This window comes from Pipistrellus kuhlii, unplaced genomic scaffold, assembly GCF_014108245.1.
Source record: "Pipistrellus kuhlii isolate mPipKuh1 unplaced genomic scaffold, mPipKuh1.p scaffold_m20_p_2, whole genome shotgun sequence".
In the NCBI taxonomy this organism is placed as follows: domain Eukaryota; kingdom Metazoa; phylum Chordata; class Mammalia; order Chiroptera; family Vespertilionidae; genus Pipistrellus; species Pipistrellus kuhlii.
This window is the reverse complement of record NW_023425515.1, coordinates 94574194-94591205: the sequence shown is the minus strand read 5'-3', so window position 1 is coordinate 94591205 and position 17012 is coordinate 94574194. Positions and strand designations below refer to the sequence as shown.

The 17012-nt window shown below is 38.8% G+C and overlaps 1 protein-coding gene across 8 annotated transcripts in view; it reads right to left on the bottom strand.

Annotated features, from left to right (window-relative positions):
- Positions 1–17012, bottom strand: part of HLTF (helicase like transcription factor) — a 113647-nt gene that overhangs the window by 13836 nt on the left and 82799 nt on the right. For all 8 annotated transcript variants that reach the window (XM_045584104.1, XM_045584103.1, XM_036444933.2 and 5 more), the window contains 3 exons: positions 16479–16604; positions 16020–16132; positions 15500–15680 (listed from right to left, as the gene is read on the bottom strand). In XM_045584104.1, the coding sequence (XP_045440060.1) occupies positions 15500–15680; positions 16020–16132; positions 16479–16604 (420 nt within the window). The remainder of the gene's footprint in view (positions 1–15499; positions 15681–16019; positions 16133–16478; positions 16605–17012) is intronic.

Below are 17012 nucleotides of genomic sequence, written 5' to 3'. Positions count from 1 at the left end.
CCAAGAGCTAGCCCTTCCCAATGGCCTCAAGGCAGGGAATATGGCCTGCCACACCCTGCCTGCATTTAGAACTATGAAAAGGAAACAAAAGCTGTGAATAGCCCCCAAAGAGCCCTCATGGCTGGGTTGGAAGAAGCACTGGTGCGCCCCACTGTTCTGGGAACCAGACTGATAAAAACACCAGGCTGCCAGCCAAACCACTGGTCTCCATACAAAGATCTCTGACAAAGGCCAGAGCTATATTTTGGGCCACTCTCTGAAGAGTAGCCGTGGTTAGGGGAAAATACATCCATTTGATCCCCAGATAGCAAAACAGCACCAACCCCATTTAAGCCCTGACAGAAACAGATGCTTGTGTAATTAAGATTGACAGCTGGCAGACATGCAAAGCATCAGATTGGTCCTGCCTGCTTGCAGCCAATGCCTATGGAGATAGACACAAGCAGAGGAGCAGTGCATCACTTGGAGCTTCAGCATGGTGTTAATCACCAAAGACAGTGGTCAGGAACTATCTAACAGGAAGCCCAGAACTGGCAGATAGAACATAAGAGTGGGGTCCTAAACCAGCTCACAAGGGGCATTAAAACACGGCTAAAGTGAATGACACCACATTTTAAATAGTTTTTAAAAATTCCTTAGTAGTATATATTTAATTTTATTTTTTGTTATTCTATTTTATTTTCACCTTTTTCTTCCTCACTTCTCCCTTTTTCATCCTGTTTTTCTTCTACTTTCCCCACTTTAGCTTTTACCTTTTCTTTCTTTTTACCACTTGTTAAAAAGTAATTTTCTTTATATGCTTTACCGATGTTATTATTATTGTAGTCTCTGTTGACTTATTCATATATCTAATCTCCTCTTCTCTGCTCCTACTCAATTTCCCCTTCTCTTCTGTTTTTTAACTATTCAATATTATTTCCCTTCTCTCTTGCTCCTTTCTTCTCCTTTTTAAATAGTTTCACTTCCTAAATTTAGGCCTATCTGCTCTCTCCTCTATTCCTTTTAAAAAATTAAAAAATAAATATTTTTTCTTCTTATCCACTCTCCTTTGTCCTCCTCTGTATTAAACAGTGGCTCTTCCCCTATTCATCCAATTTCTTAATCTTTTTTCTGTTTTTAAGTTCTGCATCTACAGATTCTAACCCACCTTCTTTTGTGTGTGTTTTGTTTGTGCTTTTGGGTTTACGTGTTTGTTTTGTTGTGTTGTCTCTCCATATTCTTTCCTTTTTTAAATTTTCTTCCTTTTTTCCCCTCACGATCTTTTTTTGCTCTCTTTCTTCTCCTGATTCTCTTTGCTCTGGTGGCCACTCATATTGGGGATATAGGTGTCTTGTGTACAGTGTTCTGTTCCTTTTATGTTGTGTCTTATGTATTATTTTGTGCTGTTCAGTTAGCACCTCCACACTGGTTGGCATGTCGTGGTAGAGAGCGAGCCACATAACCAGAAACCCTGAATGGAGACTTCATCCATGAACAGGACAATAACATTCAAGACCCAACTACATCAAGATAACCCAAAAATCTCAAATAGGGGGCATCTCTAAAATACTCAGCCCAGAAGACCAGAGAGACTGAACCACTGGGTTCCACAAAATATATACTACATAAGACAAATTAAAAAAAAAAAAAAATCTGAGTGCATAGCAGTTTGATCTAATACATAGGAACAATAACAAAGAAATAGCAAAAATGGGGAGACAAAGACACAACTCCTGCATGAAAGAAAAGGAAAAATCACCAGAAAGGAAAATAAATAAAATGGGGGCAAGCAAATTGTCAGAGAACAAATTCAGAGTAATGGTTGTAAGGAGGCAGAAAGGCTGGATGGACATTCACCAACATGTGTAACAATCAAGTGGAAATGAAGAATGACATAGCTGCAATAAAGAACACAATGGGAAATAAGAGACAGGAGACAAAATTGCAGCTGAATAGGCAGATGTGACCCATGCCAGAAGCATCTAAATCGAATAACATCTACCCAAAATTGCAAAAGTAGACACAGCTGGTGAGACAATTTGCAGCTGGCAAGGTCAGAGAACAGTACTATTGGGATCTGGGCTGGAGGGAGTTACAAGATCTCTGAGCCGGAAGGGTAAGAAGGAAGCTGCACGGCACCAAGACAAGTGTAGTATCTGAATGTGGAAAGGAAGTCCACAGGGCTGCTGACGGCAGGGGATTCTAAATCTAAGTCCAGAGCTGCAAGAGGCTGAGCCTAGATGCAGCCTGAAGAACTGCTAAAGCCGTGTGGTGCCAGAAGGAGAAGACCTGCAGTGGAGGAGTTGTTTCCCCTCTTTGCTTTTATTCACTACACCAAGTTCATAAACCCTTTCAAATACAAACACTCACCCTCAGCTGAGTTGGAGGTGGAGGTGTGGACTTGTGGAGTCTGGGGAGAGGGTATGGAGAAGAGAAGGTTGGGGAGAGGTAACCTGAAGTCTGGCACTGGGACATTCCTAATACTGAGGACCTAACCAGCCATTTTCACCTGAAGAGCTAGCTCTTCCCAGCAGTCTCTAGGCAACCAATACTGCCACACCCGGACTACACTCAGAGTGGTACTAAGGACACAAAAATAATCTGAATAGCCCTTAAGAACGCTCAAGGACTGGGTTAATGAGAGGCTCTTCAGTTCTGGAAAGCAATACAGCAACCTCCCTAACTACAGCCCTGTCAAAAACAGACACTTAACAGATTAAGACTGACAGCAGGCAGAGAGGCTAACTGGTCAGATTGGTCCTCCTACTGTCAGTCAAGGCGGTGGAGATAGGTACAAACAGATCGATTGGAACTTCAAAACAGTGCTGACTCCCTAACAGGAAATTGATAAGTGGCAGACAATACAAAAGAATGGTATCTTAACCCAGCCCCCATAGGGCATTAACACTCAGCTAAAATGAATGACACTTCACTTTATATTTTTATTTTTTAAATCATTTATTTTAAAATACTTCTTTATTTTCTTTGTTTATTTTTTCCACATTATCTTTTCTTCAATTTTTATTTTTAATTTATCTTACTTTTAATTTTTTTTCTTTTTCTTTTCTTTTTAACCACTCATCCTCTTTCTATCTCCTCTATACTGAAACAAGGCCCTCCCCATATTCATGAGATTCTTTAACCTTACTTTCTGTATATTAGCTCTGCCTATAGAGTTTCTGGACCCACCTTTTTTTCTGGGTGTTTGTTGTTTGTATTTTTCGGTTTATCTCTTTGTTCTGTGGTGTTGTTTCCCTATATATACATTTTTTTCCCTTTCCTTCCTTTTTCTCATATCACTTTCTCTATCTTCAATATCATTTGTGCTCTCTTTTCTCTCCCGTTTGTGTTATTTTTTTCCTAGTGGTCACTTATAGTGGGGTTATCAGTATTGTGAGTACTTTTATGTTTTGTTCCCTTTGTGTCATGTCTTGTCAAGGTGAATTTTATCCTCTTTGGCCAATGTGGTAGAGAGCGAGCCACATAACCATACACTCAAAGAGGAGACTCCATACATTCATGAACAAGACAATAACACTCAAGACACAAATACAAGAAGAGAACACCTATGTTTCAAGTAGGGGGCATTCCTAGATTGCCCAGCCCAGAAGACTGGAAAGACTGCATTACTAAGTCCTACAAAACATCTATCATATAAGACAAACTCAAAAACTCTAGGTGACATAGCAGTTTGATGTGATATGTAGAAATAATCACAAGGAAACAACAAATATGGGGAGACAAAGAAACAAACCACATTCAAAAGAAAGGGAGGAATCACCAGAAAAGGACATAAATGAAATGGAGGCAAGCTATTTGTCAGAGAAAGAATTAAGAGCAACGGTTATAAGTATGAAAGACAAACTCAATAACATGTAAGAATCATGAGGAAATGAAGATGAATCAAGGGGAAATGAAGGATGACACAGCCAAAATAAAGAACACATGGAAAGCTTCAACAGTACACTAGAAGCAGCTGAGGACACTAGAATCAGTGAGTTACAAGACAGAAAAAAACGACCCAACCCCTAGCTGGTTTGGGTCAGTGGATAGAACATTGGACTATTCACTGAGGGATCCCAGATTCGATCCCAATCAAGGGAACATGCTCAGGCTGCAGGCTCAATCCCAGTGTGGGGTGTGTGGGAGGCAACTGATTGATGATTCTCTCTCTGTATTGATGTTTCTATCTCTTTCCTTCTTCCTTCCTCTCTAAAATCAATAAAAAAATATATTTTAAAAAACCACATAAGCACAGCAGCAACTAGAAAGAAAAGTTAAAAAGCAGGAGGAGAGCTTAAGGGAGCTTTGGGATAAGATAAAATGAAACAACATCCACATAATAAGGAAGCCAGAAGAGGAAGTGGAGCAAGGAATAGAAAATCTGATTGAAGAAATAATGACAGAAAACTTCACTGATGTTGGGACGAATAAAACAACACAAGTCCAAGAAGCACACAGAGTCTCAAACTAGATGAACCAAAAGAAACTGATACCAAGACACATCATAATTAATTGTCAAATACCAATGACAAAGTAAGACTCTTAAAGGCTGCCAGAGAGAGATAGAAAATTACCTACAAGGGATCCCCCAATAGAATATCTACTGATTTCTCAACAGAATCACATCAGGCATAAAGGGAATGGAACAAAATATACAAAGTCATGCAAAACAAGGGACTGAATCCAAGAATACTATACTAAGCAAGGTTATCACTCAAAATTTAAGGTGAAATCAGGAGCTTTGCAAACAAAAAAGGGCTATGGAAGTTTATTACTATGAAGCTGCAAAACAAGAAATGCTAAAGGTACTGCTGTAGGAGAAACCAAGATGGCAGCATAGGTAGACACCTAAACTGCTGCCTCGCACAAAAATTTCAAAACTACAACAAAGACAAAACAGACATCATCCAGAACCATAGGAAGGCTGGCTGAGTGGAAATTCTACAACTAGAAGGAAAGAGAAAAGCACACTAAGACTCAGAGAAGCTTCAGAAGGCAGAGGTACGGAGCACATGTGTGGAGAGAGCTGGCAACTGAGTATGAGGGCTGACGTTCCCAATTGGAAGGGACAAAAGCTCCCGACTGCTCTAAATTCCAGTTCCGGGCGAGAATCTGGGAACTGAGAGTCATATGGGGAGAAACTGGACTGTCAGGAAAGAGAAAACCACACTGAGACTCAGAGAAACTGCGGAAGGCAGAGGTATGGAGGCATATATGGAGAGGGCTGGCAACTGCATACACGGCTGGCTTTCTCAACAAAGAGGGTAACAAAAGCTCCTGAATGCTCTGAACCCCAGTTCCAGGAGAGATTCAGGGGACCAAGACTGATTCGAGGAGAAATGGACTCTCTGGCAGCGGGTGAAACTCCAGGGCAGTTTCTCTCAGAAGTGCTTGCAGTGATTACTGAGGGACATTGACACCCATGGGCCTCATAAGGCAGGGCTGACAGAAAGCCATTGCTGTCTGCTTCGACCTGAGATTCCACACCATCCAAGCTGAGCAAAGGAGGCTTTTGCAAGTCTTGTCTCATAAGGATGTCTCCAGCAAAGTTCTCCCAGCGTAGACACAGCTGATCCTCAAAGCCAACTGGCCTGGAGGTCAATTCCTCCCAGTGATACCAACAGAAAACAAGGCTTAAGTATAATAAGACTGTGCACACAGCCCACAAAGGGATGCACCAATAGTGTCCATCTTAGGTAACCTGGGAGGCTGAGCCACTGGGCCCTATAGGACACCTTGCATACAAAGCCAAAGCAACTCAGTGAAGCAGCCAAAATGTGGAGAAAAAGAAACAAGTCACAAATGAAAGAAATGGAGGAAAGCAAACAACTGCATATAGAGTTAAAAACCATGATTATAAAGTTTTCAAAAATTTTCTAAAAAAGGCCGATAAATTTAACGAGACCATCAAGGATATGAAAAAGGACCACTAGAAATTAAGCATACAATGACTAAAATAAAAAATAATATACAGAGATCCAATAGCAGACTAGAGGATTGCAAGAATCAAGTCAAATATTTGAAATACAAAGAAGCAAAAAACACCCAACTGGAAAAAAAAAAAAAAGAATCCAAAAATATGAAAGTGCAAGGAGCCTCTGGGACAACTTCAAGTGTACCAACATCCAAATTATCGGGGTGCCAAAAGAAGAGAGAGAGCAAGATACAGAAAACCTATTTGAAGAAACAATGACAGAAAACTTCCCCCACCTGGCGAAAGAAATAGACTTACAAGTACAGGAAGCACACAGAACCCCAAACAAAAGGAATCCAAAGAGGACCACACCAAGACATACCATAATTAAAATTCCAAGAGCAAAAGACAAAGAGATAATACCCTGCTTCCCCGAAAATGAGAGTGTCTTATATTAATTTTTGCTCCCAAAGACGCGCTAGGTCTTATTTTCAGGGGATGTCTTATTTTTCCATGAAGAATACAGTACACATTTATTGTTAAATGAAAATAAAGGAAATTTATTACCTGTATACGGTACGGTAGTACGGTAGTTGTCAACACAAACCAGACAAACTGTGAATCCTACAGTATCAAGAATTTACTCATTTAGTCAATGACAATCATGTCATCATCTTCTGGAACATCATCATAACAATCCAATTCCTGAATTTCTTGGTGAATTTCTTGTGACTCCATTTCTTTCAGAATCAGTGGACCAAATCTCTCATGTTTAGCCTAGGGGGGCCTTATTTTCGAGGGATGCCTTATATTTCACTCAGAAGGAAACCTGTAAGTAGATCTTATTTTCAGAGGATGTCTTATTTTCAGAGAAACACAGTATTAAAAGCAGCAAGAGAAAAACAGTTAGCTACCTACAAGGGAGCACCCATATGACTGTCAGCTGCTTTCTCAACAGAAACTATGCAGGCCAGACAGGAGCAGCAAGAAATATTCAAAATGATGAATAGCAAGAACCTACAGCCAAGATTACTCTACCCAGCCAAGCTGACATTCAGAATTGAAGGTCAGATAAAGAGCTTCACAGATAAGAAAAAGCTAATGGATTTAATCACTGCCAAACCAGTATTATATGAAATGCTAAAAAGTATTCTTGAATAATAATAATAATAAAAAGGTAAAGATAAAAATTATTAACAACAAATACATAACTATTAACAAGTGAATCTAAAAAAATCAAGTGAATACAAAATCTGATGAACAGAATAAACTGGTGAATATAATAGAATCAGGGACATATCAAGCATCTCTCAAATCACAATGGCATAAAGTTAGAAGTACAATAAAAAACAGTGGGGGGGGGAATAAAACACTTGGAGGCTAAATAGCATGGTATTAAATAATAATTGGGTTACTGAAGAGATCAAAGAAGAAATAAAAAGCATCCTGGAAATAAATGACATTGAAAACATATTAACCCAAAATTTATGGGACACAGTGAAAGCAGTCCTGAGAGATAAGTTCATAGCTCCATAGGCCTAACTCAAAAAATAAAGATGAATGCATTGCACTCAATAACAAAGGAATAGCAAAAATGGCAATAAATTTTTTAATCCCGAGAATTAGAAAGATGGCAAGAAGAAAAGTCCAGAGTAAGCAGAAGAAAGAAAATAATAAAGATCAGAGCAGAAATAAATGACATAGAGACATGAGGATCCAAGATGGCTGCACAGGTAAACACCTAACCACAGCCACTCACAACAATTTCAATAAAATACAACTAAAATATAAAATGGACATTATCCAGAACTACAGGAAAGTCGACTGACTGGAAATTCTACAACGAGAATCAAGGAAAAAACCAGAAGGAAGAGCAGAGGAGCTGTAAAAGCCTAAAGTACGGAGACACGCAGCACGCGCTGAGAGGACAGAGCAGGAGAGGAGGGGGCGGCTGACTGCCTGGCTGGCGTTCCCTAGCAGAAAGGAGATAAAAGTTCCAAACTGTGCTGAACCCCAGACCCGACAGCACTGAACCCCAGTTCTAGGCCAGACCCCAGGCTCAAACAGAGGGAGCTGGATGGAAACCCAGGGAGCGGCGAAAGTCAGAGCCCCCAGAGGTGCGCACATTGCACGCAGAGGACGGACTGTTGACTCTGCAGCTAGATTGCCCTAGCGGGAAGGAGACAAAAGCTCCAGACTGTGCTGCCCCAGTTCCAACTGCACTGAACCCCAGTTCTAGACCAGACCCCGGGGACCCAGGCTCATCCAGAGGGAGACTGGGCTGTAAGGCGGAATCCTGGGGGAGCGGTGAAAGGCAGAGCCCCCAGAGGCATGACATTGAGCACAGAGAAGGGACGGTTGGCTGTGCCGCTGGATTTCCCTGGTGGGAAGGAGACAAGCTCCAGACTGGTCTGAACCGCACTTCCAACCCCATTTCCAACTGCAGTGAACCCGTTCCGGGCTCATTGGGCGAGAGCCTAGACTGTTTGGTAGCAGGTGAAACTGGAGGGCACCTCACTCTCAGAGGTGCTTGCAGCGAGTACTGAAGGACCCTGAGGAACACTGAGACTCAGGAGCAGCATAGGGCAGGGCTGAGGGAAGCCAAGACTGTAGGCTCCACCCTGAAACTCTGCCCTATCAGGGAAGCTGCAAAAATGCCGAGATAAGGAAACAGATCAGAAACAAAAGAAATGGAGGACAAAAAGCAACTGGATATAGAGTTCAAAACCACATTTATAAGGTTGTTCAAGAATCTCCTAGAAAAGGCCGATAAAATAAACGAGACCTATGAGGATATGAAAAGGGATCAACTAGAAATAATAAGGGATCAACAAGAAATAATAAAGGATCAACAAGAAATAAAGAATACATTGTCTGAAATAAAAAATAATATACAGAATCCTAAAAACAGAATGGAAGATCGCAAGAATCAAGTCAAAGATTTGGATCTAAAAGAGCCAAAAACACTCCTCAGCAGAAACAAGAAGACAAGAGAATCCAGAAAGTTGAAGATAATTTAAGAAACCTCTGGGACAACTTCAAGTGAACCAACATCAGAATTATGGGGGTCCCAGAAGATGAGAGAGAGCAAGATATCGAAAACATACTGAAAAAAATAGTAACAGAAAACTTCCCCCACCTGGTGAGAGAATTAGACTTACAAGTCCAAGAAGTGCACAGAACCCCAAACAAAAGGAATCCAAAGAGGACCACACCAAGATACATCATAATTAAAATTCCAAGAGCAAAAGACAAAGAGAGAATATTAAAAGCAGCAAGAGAAAAGCAGGTAGTTACCTATAAAGGAGCACCCATACGATTGTCAGCTGATTTCTCAACAGAAACCATGCAGGCCAGATGGGAATGGCAAGAAATATTCAAGGTGATGAATAGTAAGAACCTACAGCCAAAAATAATCTACCCAGCAAAGCTATCACTAAGAATTGAAGGCCAGATAAAGAGCTTCACCAATAAAAAATAAAAAAAAAGCTAAAGGAGTTCAGCACCGCCAAACCAGAATTATATGAATTGTTGAAGAGGGTTCTTTTGGAAGAGAAAGTAAATAAAGATAAAAATTATGAACAACAAATACGTAACTATCAACAAGTGAATCTAAAAACAAAAAAAAATTTTTTTTTTAAATCTGATGAACAATGTTAACTGTTGAATCAGAGGTATGGAAGGGGAGTGAACTGATGATTCTCGGGGAAAAGGGGAGGGGGGTTGTGGGAAGAGACTGAACATAAACTGTGCACCTATGGATGAGGACAATTAGGGGAGGGGGGGGGACCTGGTGGAGGGGAGCAATGGAGGGGAGGGGGTGGAGAGGAACATCTGTAATATTATGAACAATAAAGATTTATTTAAAAAAATGACATAGAGACAAAAAAAATCAATAAAACCAAACCTGGTTCTATGAAAGGATAAACAAGATTGATGAACCTCTAGCCAGGCTCACCAAGAAGTAGAGAGAGAGGACCCAAAAATAAAATCAGAAATGAAAGAGGTGAAGTAACAACCAACTTGACAGACATACAAAGGATTGTAAAAAAAAAAAAAATACGACAAACAACTTTTCTTCAACAAACTGGACAACCTTAAAGAAATGGATATATTCCTAGAAAAATATGACCTTCTAAAATTCAATCAGGAAGAGTAAAACACCTCAATAGGCTGATAACTACTAATGAAACTGAAACAGTAATTAAAATATTTCCAATAAACAAAAGCTTTTGGCCAGTGGCATCACAGGGGAGTTTTATCAAACATTCAAAGAAGAACTAAAAACTATCCTTTTCAGACTATTCAAAAAAGTTCAAGAGGAAGGCACACCAAGCTTTCTATGAAGCCAGCATTACCCGAACCCCAAAACCAAATAATGACACTACAAAGAAAAAGAATTACAGGCCAATATCCCTGATGAACGTGGATGATAAAATCCTCAACAATATTCTAGCAAATTGGATTCAGCATTACATTAGAAAGATGATACACCAAAACTAAGTTGGATTTATTCCAGGGATGAAAGACTGGTCAATATCTGCAAATCAATAAACATGATACATCAATAAACAAATTGAGGGACAAAAATCACATAATCATATCAATGGATGCAGAAAAGGTATTTGACAAAATCCAACATACTTTCCTGATAAAAACTCTCAGCAAAGTGGGAATATAGGGATCATACCTCAAAATAATAAAAGCCTTATATGACAAACCTACAGTCAACATCATACTCAATGGGCAAAAACTAAAACCATTTCCCCTAAGAATGGATGCCTACTTTCACCAATAATGTTCGACATAGTACTGGAAGTGCTAGCCATAGATCAGAAAAGAAGAAGAAATAAAAGGCATCCAAATTGGAAAAGAAGTATAATTATCATTCACAGATGAGATGCTATTGTATATAGAAAACCCTAAAGATTCCATCAAAAAAACTACTAGTCATAACCAATGATTTTGGCAATGTAGCAGGATACAAAATTAAAACTTCAAAATTTATGGCCTTTATAATACACCAATAGTGAACTACAGAAAGAGAAATTAAAAAGACAATCCAATTACTATTGCAACAACAAAATTAAGATACCTAGGAATAAACTTAACCAAGGAGGTAAAGGACCTGTACTCAGAAAATTACAGGATGCTAAAAAAAGAGATAGAGGAAAATATAAACAAATGGAAGAATATACTTACTGTGTTTATGGATTGGTAGAAACACATCATTAAAATATTCATACTAACCAAAGCAATCTATAAATTCAATGCAATCCCCATTAAAATACCAATGGCATATTTCAAAGTCCTAGAACAAATTCTCCAAAAATTCATCTGGAATAAAAAAAGACCCTGAATAGCTGCAGCAATCTTGAGAAAGATATACAAAGTTTGAGAGATCAAAATACCAGACATCAAGCTATATTACAAAGCCACTGTTCTCAAAACTCCCGGTACTGGTACAAGAAGAGAAATATAGACCAATGGAACAGACCAGAGAATCCAGAAATTGACCCAAGCCATTATGCTCAATTAATATTTGACAAAGGAGGCAAGAGCATGCAATGCAATCAAGACAGTCTCTTCAATAAATTGTGCTGGAAAAATTGGACAGATACATACAAAAAAAAAGGAACTAGACCACCAACTTACACCATGCACAAAAAATAAACTAAATATAGGATAAAGGACTTAAACGTAAGACGGAAACCATAAAAATTTTAGAATACATAGGTAGCAAAATATCAGACATATGACATAGCAATGTGTTTACCAGTAAGTACAGCTCCTAGGAGAATGGAAGCTAAGGAGAAAATAAACAAATGAGACTACATCAAAATAAAAAGCTTCTGTACAGCAAAAGAAACCATCAACAAAACAACAAGAAAGCTACTGCATGGGAAAACATATTTGCTAATATTATCTCCAAAATTTATAGGGAACTCATAAACTTAACAAAAGAAAGATAAACAATAAAAAAAAAAAATGGGCAAAGGGCCCTAACTGGTATGGCTCAGTGGATAGAGCGTCTGCTTAGGAACTGAAAGGTCCCAGCTTTGATTCCAATCAAGGGCATATACCTTGGTTGCAGGCACATCCTCAGTAGGGAGCATGCAGGAGGCAGCTGGTGGATGTTTCTCTCTCATCAATGTTTCTAATTTTCTATCCCTCTCCCTTCCTCTCTGTAAAAAATCAATAAAATATATATATTTCTAAAAAGGGCAAAGCAGCCAAGACCGGTTTGGCTCAATGGATAGAGCGTCAGCTTGGGGACTGAAGGGTCCCGGGTGGGGGATGTGCAAGAGGCAGCTGATCGATGACACTCTCTCTTCGATGTTTCTAACTCTCTATCTCTCTCCCTTCCTCTCTGTACAAAATCAATAAAATATATTTTTTAATAAATAAATAAATAAATAAATAAATAAATAAATAAAAAGGGCAAAGCACCTAAATAGACATTTTCGAAAGAGGACATACCGAAGATCAAGAGACATGAAAAATGCTCAAAGTATCTAATCATCCAAGAGATACAAATAGAAACAACAATAAGGTACCATCCCATACCTGTCAGAATGGCTATCATCAACAAATCAATAAATGACAAGTGCTGGTGAGGATGTGGAGAAAAAGGAACCCTCTTGCCATAACCTGTTTGGCTCAGTGGATAGAGCGTCAGCCTTCAGACTGAATGGTCCCGGGTTTGATTCCGGTCAAGGTCATGTACCTTGGTTGCAGGCACATCCCCGGTAGGGGGTGTGCAGGAGGTGGCTGATTGATATTTCTCTCTCATCGATATTTCTCTCTATCCCTTTCCCTTCCTCTCTGTAAAAAAAAAAAATCAATAAAAAAAATATTTTTAAAAAAAGTAACACTCTTGCACTGCTGGTGGGAATGCAGACTGGTGCAAGCCAGTGTGGAAAACAGTATGGAGTTTCTACAAAAAATTAAAAATGGAACTTCCATTTGACCCAGTAATCCTACTTCTAGGAATATATCCCAAGAAATCAGAAAGGATATATACATCCCATGTTTATAGCAACACAATTTACAATAGTTAAAATTTGGAAACAACCCTAATGCCAATCAGTAGATGAGTGGTTTAAAAGACTGTGGTATATCTACACAGTGGAATATTATGCTCCTATAAAAAAGAAGGAATTCTTACCATTTGCAACAGCATGGATGGAATTGGAGAGCATTATGCTAAGCAAAGTAGTAAGCCAGTCAGAGAAAGATAAATATCACATGATATCACTCCTTTTTGGTATATAATGAACATAAATTGATGAACAGAAATAGAACAAAAGACATAAAAGCATGCAACAAACTGTCCAACCTTTGATGAGGAAGTAAAGATCAACCAAAGGACTTATATGCATCCATATGAGCATAACAAATGGACACAGACAGTAGGGGGGTGAGGGCATGTGCTGGGGGGGGGGGAGGGTCCAGGGAGAAATGGAGGAAAAAGGAGTCTCATGTACTACTTTAAACAAAAATAAATTTAAATTTAAAAAAGAAAAAGAAAACACAATGGAAGGTTTCAACAGTAAACTAGAAAGATAGAAGACTAGTAGTATTAAATAATAGCATGAATTGTCAGAGTAGAGAACATTAAATTTTAAATTTAAACTATAGACAGCATGAAGGGACCTGGAGAGTATTATGCTAAGCAAAATAAGCAAGTTAGAGAAAGACATGTATCACATGATCTCTCTCATGTGGAATCTAAAGATCCAGAGACATAGAAGCATGCAACAGACTGAGAAATCTCTGACTAGATTAGGGAGGTAAATGGGTTAAAATCTTTAGAAACCACAAAGGAAATGTCTGAGGTAGGGTTTCACATTGGAAGTAACTTACAACTAATTTCTGATGGCAAATGGGGACATTGCAGTTACATTACTGGAGAGTTCCCCGAGGTCTGGAGGTAGGTGCTCCCCACCCTGGTTCCTCAGCACTTTGAGCAGGGCTCGAGACCACCCAGAAAGGCCTTTTCTCCTATAGTTTTCACCAAGGCAGGGAGGTTTTGTAGACGTGCCCACGCACAAGTCATGAAGATGCTGGGGCTGGCAGAAAGAACCAGAAAAAGAGCAAAACCAGAAACACCACTGATCCCAACATAGATCATCTTTTTCTTCCGATGACGGTGTGTTTCTTTCTTCTTTGTCTTCTGGAAGCAAGACAGATTCAAGTACTGATGATTCTACCAACAGAAAAGTTAAGAGAAAGAGAGGGCAGAAAAAGAATAAAAGGAGAAAAGGACAAAAGATAAAACATCAAGAAAAAGAAAGCCGAAACCGGTGGATAGAGCGTAGGCTTGTGGACTGAAAGGTCCCAGGTTCGATTCCAGTCAAGGGCATGTACCTTGGTTGTGGGTACAACTCCAGTAGGGGGTGTGCAGGAGGCAGCTGATCAATGTTTCTCTCTCATTGATGTTACTAACTCTCTATCCCTCTCTGTAAAAAATCAATAAAATATATATATATTTTTTAAAGGAAAGAGAAAGAGAAGGAAAAAAGGAAGAAGCAACCACATGATATCACCTTTCCAAAGTCTCATGAAATTCCTGTTTAAGGAGTTTATTTTACGTAACTTTTAATTTGGGTTTACATTTTTATTGGTTTGTCAAGACCACGGCAGTACACTGTCCAATATGTTAAAGAAAAAAACCCTATCTAATAAAGGGAATATGCAGGGAGGGCATTTAGGGTTGACTGGGCTGTCAGGGGATGGCAGATGGGGATGACTAGGCTGCCAGGGGAACAGTTGGGCTTCAATCAGGCTGGCAGGGGAGCAGTTAGACATCGATCAGGCTGGCAGGGGAGGGGTTAGCTGGTGATCAGGCTGGCAGGCAGAAGTGGTTAGAGGCAGGCAGAAGCGGTGATCAGGCAGGCAAGCAATTGGGAGCCAGCAGTCCCAGATTGTGAAAGAGATGTCTGACTGCCAGGCAGTCAGACATTCCCCGAGGGGCCCCAGATTGGAGAGGGTGCAGGTTGGCCTAAGGGACACCCCCCACCCCATCCCCTAGTGCACAAATTTCATGCACCAGGCCTCTAGTATAACCATAAAGTAATAAAATTATAACAGAGATTTAAAACTTCATTCATAGAACTAAGGCAAGAAAATACAACAGACCACTGCCATCCATGATATTAATGTGAAACCCTTGAATGCCTAAATATAGCTCTGATTGTAATCTAACTTGGAAAGTTATTATTTATTTCTAAAGTTTGCCTAAGGAATTTTCACAATCAATTATAAACTACACCAGTAGCCTTGCACACGAATCTGTGCACCAATAGTTTGTCAGTAGCTTGCAGCCCCACCCTGCTGTAGCTCTCCCCACCCCCCTCCTCAGTTTGCTGTCCTACCACCTCCTGTAGCTCTCCGCCTCCTGCTTGTAGCTTGCTGCCCCACCCTCCTGCTGACCTGTGATCGGCTCCTTAAATAGTCAGTCATTACACTTTACATCGTAACGACCATTTGCATATTACATTTTTATTATGTAGGATATTATATAGGATATGTATTTACCAAATAGTTTTTGTTCTTTTTTCAATATAAGTAATAACAACAAAAGTCTACAAAATTACTTACTGGGTCCATTAAAAACACTCGAGAAGCTGCAGAAAGATTCAAACCAACTCCACCTGCTTTTAAGGATAGGAGCATTACAGTTGGAGATCCTGCCTCAGTGTTTTGAAAACACTGAATTGATTCAACTCTTTTCTTTTGGGCCATTGAACCATCCAAACGAGTAAACACAAATCCAGAGGTTCTAAAGGAGGGGACAAAAGAGAGAAATAACACTTCTTATACTATAAAAACATGCAAAGTAATTACAATGTATTTATTCAACTAATTCTCTTTATTTATTTTGACAAATATTTACTAACCATCTACTACATTGTAAGGCTCTGCAGTCAATTTTTTTCCAATAAATTCAGACTTAATCTATAAAATCCCATGCACTCAGAAATATTCTTTATTGTGATTCTGAAATTTATTTTAGATAGATGAATGAAAAAAACTGATAAAACATAAGTATTTTTTGATATCCGAATCAAAACATATATAAAAATCCTTTATTGAAATTGAGGAACACTGTTAAACTTACCTAAGTGGTGTTTCTATTAAAGTCAGAAACGTTGTAAACTGAGAAACAACTAAACTCTTTATGGTGGGGTTCTTCTTTCTTAAGTCAATCAATGCGTGCATTAGGGCATTGATCTGAAAAAAATTTGGACACCCATTAGGTTCCATTTTGAATTGGCAAAACATATCCAAATTTTTTTATTATGAAGAGAAAAGTGTTATGTTATTTCCCCTAAAATGAAAAAAGTAGAAGACCACCAATTTTAAAAATTAAGACTGAAAGAATTAAAAAAAAAAGACTGAAAGAATACTTCATAAACTGAAACCTTACTCTTTCCTCTGAAAATCACCACTAGAAATAAAAAAGCCAGTAGTCACCAAAAAGCTTAATATTCAAATGACAGAATTAAAAGGATAATTATTAGTTTTATATATGGTTTTTCTTTACGTTAACATAAACAAATAACCAAAAATATTTTACCTTCGAGCTGGATGTCCATTCCATGTTAGATTTTTTCTCAGTATCACATGCCAGTTCTTCTGGAGGACACTCTAATAAATTGTCTCCATGTATATCATTTCTGCATAAAGGACATTTAGCATGTGGCTACAAAAGAAAGAAAATATGAGTGACACTTATCAGAGGTGCAGAAATACAAATTTAGCTAGCATCTTATTAAGCCTTTTATCAGATTCACCCATGACACAAATCCATACATACTGGACTCCAGGCTGATAGTAATATTCTAATGTAGTCAGTGGGATTAGAAAAGAAGAGAATAAAAGTAAAAATATGTGATCTTGACTAACATTAAGAACTTGAAACAATAAATGATATACTAGCTGCAGACAAGTAAAAAAAAACTAAAAAAAACAAACACATAAGTAACAGTTTCTTCAACCTAACTACAATATAGAATACCAGTTTGAACTATTTAGAAGGAAAAAATTTTTCCTCCTTAATGGCTTGGAGAGCCAGTCTCGATCTGTTAAATCCTAATGGTTCATTCAAAGT